Consider the following 7,647-nt stretch of genomic DNA (forward strand, 5'->3'; position numbering starts at 1 on the left):
TTAAAAAAACATAAAGGCATGAAACTCTATGATAAGAAGACAATTTGCCCCTCTTTCTGCCTCAAATGGGATGAGATCCTTAGTTAAGGATTCTGAACTAAAGGTGCATCAACATTGTAGAATGAATTCGGTTTCAGGCCACTTTCACTACCATGGACCAGTGCTATGGAATCCTGTGAATTATAGTTATGGTACCAGCACTATTTGGCAGAGAAAGCTAAAGACCTTGTAAAACTACAACTCCCATGATTCCATAGCATTGATCTATAGCAGTTAAAGTTGTGTCAAACTGCATTAATTCTACAGTGTAAGAGTCTCCTTTCTAATTTATTTTTGTTTTACCCCAACTTGTTCTGCAGAATGAAAACAAATACCGTGATCCCTATGACATTTTGCTGGAAGCTACATTCATACTGCACCCTAGGCAAATGTCACAAACATCGATAATTGTTCCAAGCAAATCCCCAACTCCTTTTATATTAGGTTTGTATTTTCCTTTTTAAACCTAAGTGAAAGATCACCTACATGCCCTTGAAGGAGCTGAACTCAATTTGCATGGATAAAAATGACAGGATGGGATGCTGGGAGATCTCCCCGTTCAATGGATTGTTCAAAATTAGGTTATATCTATGGCAGCAACAGCCAAGGAAAGCTTTTGAAACAGATGACAAAGGCCCAGAATAAAAGATATTGTGGGTGGCAGAACAACGGAGACAGAGAGCAAGGTTCAGATGGTTTCACCAATGATCTCTTCTAACACTTGAAGCGAGAGAAAATTTATGGGGCATATAACAGACAGGCGGGAAGTTTGCTCTGGATCACAGCTTGAGGCTCCATTGTTAGAACAGAATAATTCAAAGTGGCTTCTGGCCTTTCTCAGTTTCTCTCTTGCAATGTCTAAAAATGAAGCCAGATATACTCAATAGTATAGTGATTTTGCTGTGTCTTACGTTTCTTCTTTTTTAAAAATCCCTTGGGATGCACTGGAGTTTGGTTCCAGGACCACCACCACCACCACCCATAAATACCAAAATCCATGAATGCACAAGTCCTATTGTCATGGAACCCAGTTACAGGGCTTTGGTAATTCAGCCCTGTAACTGGGAGTCATAACATAAACAATCCCAGGAGCACCTGGCAGAAGAAGATAGAATATGCCTGGGAACTTGGGGCCGAAAGTATAAACAATTATAATTGGTCTAGTGTGTGAAAATGGTAGTAATGTGATATTGGGGGTGGGACTTGATGATGATATTTACGTGTGGTGTTACGTAGCATCAAAAGTTATAAAAATAGTTGTATGTAAACATTGGGTCATTCCTGACTTTTCCAAAGTCATGTGTTCTTCAATAAAGATTGGATTTGAGAGCAGCCATCTCTGATCTGCGTTCAGACTAATCCTTTGAAGTGAGCAGGACAATTAAGTCAGGAATCCAGTTCTCACCCTCCTGCAAATTTGCAGTGAAGTGATAATGAGCAGGGAAGGAGATCAAAGCCATGACGGAGCAAAGGGGCCTCCGCTGGGAGCTCTGCCGTTGGCAGAAGAGACATTGCAAGCCATAGCTTCCTCTACGGGGTACCCCAAGCCGGACGGCGTGACCCAGAGGATTCCCAGAGGGGGAAGAGGCGTTCCGGTGGCGGCAGAAACCAGTTGGGGATCTGGAGGAAGCATGCCGGAGACCGTGGCCCTGCGGTTATCCATCCTGGAAACTCACTTATCCAGGCTGTCGGATACCGTGGGGAGAATAGTGCCAATATTGGAAGAGAATCTCCAAAAAGAGCACATCCGATATGGCGCCGAGAGAGAGCCAAGCAAAGGAGGCGATTGGAGCCAGAGGGGACAGCGAGCTTCAACGCAGAGTCCCGCGGCGGCAAGGGACGAGGGAGACGAGGAATACTGGCAGGAGCTGGAGTTCCGAGACAGAATGGCGCGCGAAGTGGAGCGCCAGCGAGCTCTGGGAACTCTGAGGCCGCCATCTCCAACAGAGCTCCCAACCCCCCGAATGGGCGTCGGGGTGGAAAGGCCACTGGGGCCAGGGATCGGGTCCAGTGGATTTGCAGACGAAGGCGGAGAGGAGCGGGGGATCCAGGAAGAGGAGGAGGATGTGCCGTACGACGAGGAAAGGCGAGATGAGGGGGCTACAGCGAGGCCAGTATGCGGATGGGCGGAAGGGCCGACAGCGGCGGCAGACTTTCGGGAGCCGCGCAGAATGACCACCGGAGTGGGGCGCGGCGTGTTCCAAGGAGCCGCCCGAGGAAACCTGATGCAACCCCTCCCCATGCCTCCCAGACAGCATCAACGGGCCGCAGAATGGATGCCAAGAAGAGAAGATCTCAAACTGGAATACGGAGGGGAATCAGATGAACTGAACTTTTTTCTAATTAGCATCAGAGGATACATGGAAGACAATGTACACACATTCCCCTCCGAAGCAAGCAGGGTTCGAGCCATCGGCAACACACTAAAGCGAGGAGCAGCCAGCTGGTACGTGCAACTCCATGCCAGACACGACCCATGCCTGAGGTCAGTACCCCGCTTCCTCGCCGCACTGGAAAACCGATTCAGAGACCGGCTAGAGCAATTGAGGGCTCGAGACCAGCTGAAAGGAATAAAGCAGAGGGACAAAACAGTGCCCGAGTACGCAGAGGAATTCCTACACCTCGCGGAAAGGGTACCAGAGTGGTCTGAAGTGACCAAAGTGGAGTTATTTAAAGAGGGACTACGCCCCGAGATTTTCAGCTGGGCAGCGCACAGAGATGACCCCGAAACGCTCCAGGGATGGATTCAACTAGCGGGGCGCGTTGAATCCACCCTGGCCCAAGTAAAGCGCTTCAGGAGCAGCGGCGGCCAGCAAAGACCGGTGGCGAGAGGTCGAGGAGAAACGAGGAAGCAGGAAAGACCCGGAGGGAGGCCGGGGATTCCCTCCAGAGGAGACGACAGCAAACCTAGACCGGGATGCTTTGTATGTGGGAAGACGGGCCATCGAGCAGCAGAATGCTGGGCACGGAAGGGGGAGCCGCCAAAACCCCCAAAGCCCGAGCCAGCAACCGGGAGGCGTGCGGAGGAGGAGGTGCAAGCCCCAGAATCTCCAGAAAAATTGGTGAGTCGGGACAAACGCATGATAGTAGTGCCAATCTGCCTATCGGGGCTAGAGAATCGGGCCACCTGCAAGGCATTTGTGGATTGTGGTTGTTCCAGGAATATTATAACTCCAGAGTTAGCAGGAGCGTTGAAATGCCAGCAGATGGCGCTTGACTCCCCAATTGCGTTTTCGCAGCTAGACGGATCAGTGGCTACTGGGGAAGTATCTACAAAGGAAATACGGGAGGTCCCATGTAAAATAGGCAAATGGGAAGGAAGAATATCCTTTGTGATAGCCCCTATTGCCACATACCATGTAATATTAGGGACACCATGGCTCGAACAGGCAAATCCCGAAGTAGATTGGAGAGGAAAGAGCCTAGCATTTAAAGAACAGCAGACGCAATGGGAGATAAGCAAGATTGCAGAAGAGGAGGACGAGGGAGATGAAGAAGGTGAAATAGACCCACTGCTATTGCCACCTGAATACAGAGACTTTGTGGATGTGTTCAATCAGAAAGAGGCAAGTAAATTACCTCCCAAAAGGAATATAGAAGTAGAAATTGAAATAACCCCCGGAGCAAACTTACCAAAACCAAAAGTGTATCCCATGTCTGTGCAGGAGAAGGAGGAATTGAGGAAATACATTGATAAAAACCTGGCGCGGGGCTTCATTAAGCCATCCAATTCTCCTCTCGGGGCCCCAGTGTTATTCAGGAGAAAGAAAGACAACTCCCTAAGATTGTGCATTGATTATCGAAATTTAAATGCAATTACTAAGGACAATAAATACCCTATGCCATTAGTAAAGGATTTAATTACCGTATTGAAAAAAGGGAGCATATTTACTAAACTTGATTTAATTGAAGCATATCATAAATTAAGGATCAAACCGGAAGATACTTGGAAAACTGCATTTTCCTGCGCATTCGGCCATTTTGAATATAAAATTTTACCTTTCGGTTTAAAAAATGGAGGCGGGTGCTTTATGCAGCTTATAAATGAAATACTGCACCCATTGTTGTACAGAGGGGTATTCATATTTCTTGATGATATCTTGATTGTGACTGAAGATAAGGAAAAGCACGTGAAATTGGTCCGGGAAGTTTTGCAGAGACTAAGAGAAGCAAAGCTGTACGCAAAACTGTCCAAATGTGAATTTAATAAAACTCAAATTGACTTTCTGGGGTATCGGATATCTCCAGAAGGGTTAGCTATGGATCCAGCTAAAGTATCGGATGTAAAAGAATGGGGAGTGCCTCAAACAAGGAGGCAATTGCAATCGTTTCTGGGGTTTGCAAATTTTTATAGATCCTTCATAAAAGGCTTCGCGCAAATAACTGCACCCCTTACTGAGCTTTTAAAAACAAAAGGGAAAGGAGAGACAGCAAAAGTAAAAGCTCCTGGCGCCAAACTAAGTTGGACGCCAGAATGCCAAAAGGCATTTGAAACCCTAAAAGAATGCTTCACAGAAGGACCCATTCTAAAACACCCCGATATCAGGAGCCCTTTCATAATCCATTGCGATGCCTCAGACTGTGCGTATGGGGCAGTACTATTGCAAAAGGATCAAAATGGGAACTTAAAACCCTGTGGATATTTGTCCCGGAAGTTCAGCGAAACTGAAAAATGTTGGCCGATATGGGAAAAAGAGGCACTAGCCATATTAAAAGCCTTAGAATGCTGGCGACACTTTCTCGAAGGAAGCGGAATCCCATTTGAAATTTGGTCTGACCATAAGAACCTCCAGTATTTAAAGTCCCCTCGAAAATTGTCCCCCAAACAGATTAGATGGGCACAATACTTCAGCAGGTTCGATTTCCAATTAAAGTTTTTTCAAGGGAAGCAGAATGTCTTAGCAGATGCTCTTTCACGCATGCCTCAACACGAAGGAATACCCACAGCAAAAGAGGGAACAATATTCTCTGACAAACAATGGGGCTTAGCTGTCAGAACAAGAGCACAAACCCAAAAGGAGAACACTGTTATGGTTGAACTCGACGGAAAAGATAATTGGGGAAACGAGCTGAAACAGTCTTATGAAGGAGACCAGTGGATCGCATCCAATGCAGAACAGGGGGAGCAGAAGGGGGGATTTTGGTTTGTGAACAAGAAACTGTATATCCCAGCAACATTAAGGATCAAGATTTTGCATCGTTTTCACAACAACCAGAGCGCTGGTCATACAGGAATTACAAAAACAACAAAAGCAATAGCAAAACATTGCTGGTGGCCAGGGATGAGGAAGGACATAAAAAATTATGTTGTTCAATGTGATGATTGTGCCAGAAATAAATCGAGAGGAGGGAAGCCAATGGGATTATTACAAACAGTAGCAGAACCTACCAGACCTTGGGAATGTGTAGCTATGGACTTTGTGGGGGAACTACCGGTTAGCAAAGGACATCGTTATATTTGGACAGTATTGGACCTGTTTTCTAAACAGGCCCACTTTATAGCACTGACGAAACTACCATCAGCCGAGAAACTAGCTGAATTGTACATAAACCACATTTACAAACTGCATGGATGTCCCAGTAGAGTTGTCAGTGACAGAGGAGTACAATTCACAGCAAAATTTTGGGAAAAATTCCTGGAAATGCTAGGAGCAGAAAGGAGTTTAAGTTCTGCTTTTCACCCCATGACAAATGGGGCGGTAGAACGTACTCAGCAGACACTTGGGCAGTTCCTTCGAATGTACTCTAACATGAGACAAAATGACTGGTCTCGGTGGTTGGCTTTTGCAGAACTAGCTTTTAATTCGACTATACATTCAGCAACAAATAAAACCCCCTTTGAGGTAGTTTACGGGTATGAAATACAGCCTCTGCCCCAGCTGCCGAGATGGACAGAGAATGAGGGAACAGAGGCAGGGAAATGGAAAGCGCAAATGATGGAATGCTGGAGTCAAGTGACTGCATCCTTAAAAGAAGCACATAAAAAGTATAAAGTATTCGCAGACAGAAAGAGGGTGGAAGGTGATACATTGGAGAAAGGAGATTTAGTGTGGCTAAGTACCCAAAACATCAAACTGGGGCTACCTTCGAAAAAATTGGGCCCTAAATATATTGGACCATTTAGAATACAGGGTGTTATCAACGAGGTGACTTTCCAGTTGACATTGCCAAAAAGTTTAGGGAAAATACACCCTGTATTCCATCGTAGCTTACTGAAAAAATATATGGGTACTTTGGACAAAATGGACACATAGAATTATTGTTTTGTTTCAGGCTTGTGATGAAAGAAGAACCGAAGAGGAGGACGAAGAAAAGGAGGGCACCATGTCATGGAACCCAGTTACAGGGCTTTGGTAATTCAGCCCTGTAACTGGGAGTCATAACATAAACAATCCCAGGAGCACCTGGCAGAAGAAGATAGAATATGCCTGGGAACTTGGGGCCGAAAGTATAAACAATTATAATTGGTCTAGTGTGTGAAAATGGTAGTAATGTGATATTGGGGGTGGGACTTGATGATGATATTTACGTGTGGTGTTACGTAGCATCAAAAGTTATAAAAATAGTTGTATGTAAACATTGGGTCATTCCTGACTTTTCCAAAGTCATGTGTTCTTCAATAAAGATTGGATTTGAGAGCAGCCATCTCTGATCTGCGTTCAGACTAATCCTTTGAAGTGAGCAGGACATCCTATTATAATAAAATGATGCCCATTATCCATTACATAAAATGGGTATTTTAAAAACATTTTCAATCCATGGATGATTGAATCTGTGGATACAGAATGCATTGATATAAAGGGCTGGCTGTACATCCAGGGGTCTTAGATGGAGTTGGAAAAAGTCTTAGATGGAGTTGGAAAAAACTGAAATCATTCCACCTGAAGCCTAACCCTTGCAAGACACAAGTGTGTGCTTTCCATCTACATCAGTGTTTCTCAACCTGGGGGTTGGGACCCTTGGGGGGGTCATGAGGAAGTTGTCAGAGGGGTCACCAAAGACCCTCAGAAAACATCTTTCTAATGGTGTTGGGAACCGCTTTGACAGAGAAGGCTGGATATGGGTGAACTCAAAAACTCAAGGTCAATGCCCAACAAACCCTTCCAGTATTTTCTGTTGGTCATTGGAGTTCTGTGTGCCAAGTTTGGTTCAATTCCATTGTTGGTGGAATTCAGAACGCTCTTTGAATTTAGGTGAACTATAAATCCCAGCAACTACAACTCTCAAATGACAAAATTAATCCCACCCAACCCCATCAGTATTCAAATTAGGGTGTATCTGATATTTGTGCCAAATTTGGTCCAGTAAATGAAAATACATCCTGCATGCAAGATATTTACATTATGATTCATAACAGTAGCAAAATTACAGTTATGAAGTAGCAACAAACATTTTATGGTTGGAAGTCACTGCAACATGAGGAACTGTATTAAGGGGTCACGGCATTAGGAAGGCTGAGAAACACTGATCTCCATAATCATGAAGCCAACAGAAAACTGAAGGTTACCTGGGAAAGCCAAGAGCTTGAACACTTTTCCAACCCTAAATATTTCAGTATCACCTTAGACCAAACACTAACATTTAGGAAACACTGTGTGAACACCAAGC

The 7,647-nt window shown here is 45.0% G+C and overlaps 1 protein-coding gene across 1 annotated transcript; it reads left to right on the forward strand.

Annotated features, from left to right (window-relative positions):
* Positions 1-1,057: 1,057 nt before the first annotated feature.
* LOC134297325 (uncharacterized) lies at positions 1,058-6,719 on the forward strand. Its single transcript, XM_062974516.1, has 2 exons — positions 1,058-3,101; positions 6,313-6,719. Exons 1-2 carry the CDS (start codon positions 1,473-1,475, stop codon positions 6,394-6,396), a joined length of 1,713 nt encoding a protein of 570 aa, XP_062830586.1. The 5' UTR covers positions 1,058-1,472; the 3' UTR covers positions 6,397-6,719.
* Positions 6,720-7,647: the final 928 nt, after the last annotated feature.

The sequence above is a fragment of the Anolis carolinensis genome, chromosome 3 (genome assembly GCF_035594765.1).
Source record: "Anolis carolinensis isolate JA03-04 chromosome 3, rAnoCar3.1.pri, whole genome shotgun sequence".
Classification (NCBI taxonomy): domain Eukaryota; kingdom Metazoa; phylum Chordata; class Lepidosauria; order Squamata; family Dactyloidae; genus Anolis; species Anolis carolinensis.

Coding starts and splice junctions, on each gene's coding strand:
- LOC134297325 (XM_062974516.1), top strand. CDS start 1,473: ATGAGCAGGGAAGGAGATCAAAGCCATGACGGAGCAAAGGGGCCTCCG. Junction 3,102..6,312: donor CAGAATCTCCAGAAAAATTG/GTGAGTCGGGAC, acceptor GTTTTGTTTCAG/GCTTGTGATGAAAGAAGAAC.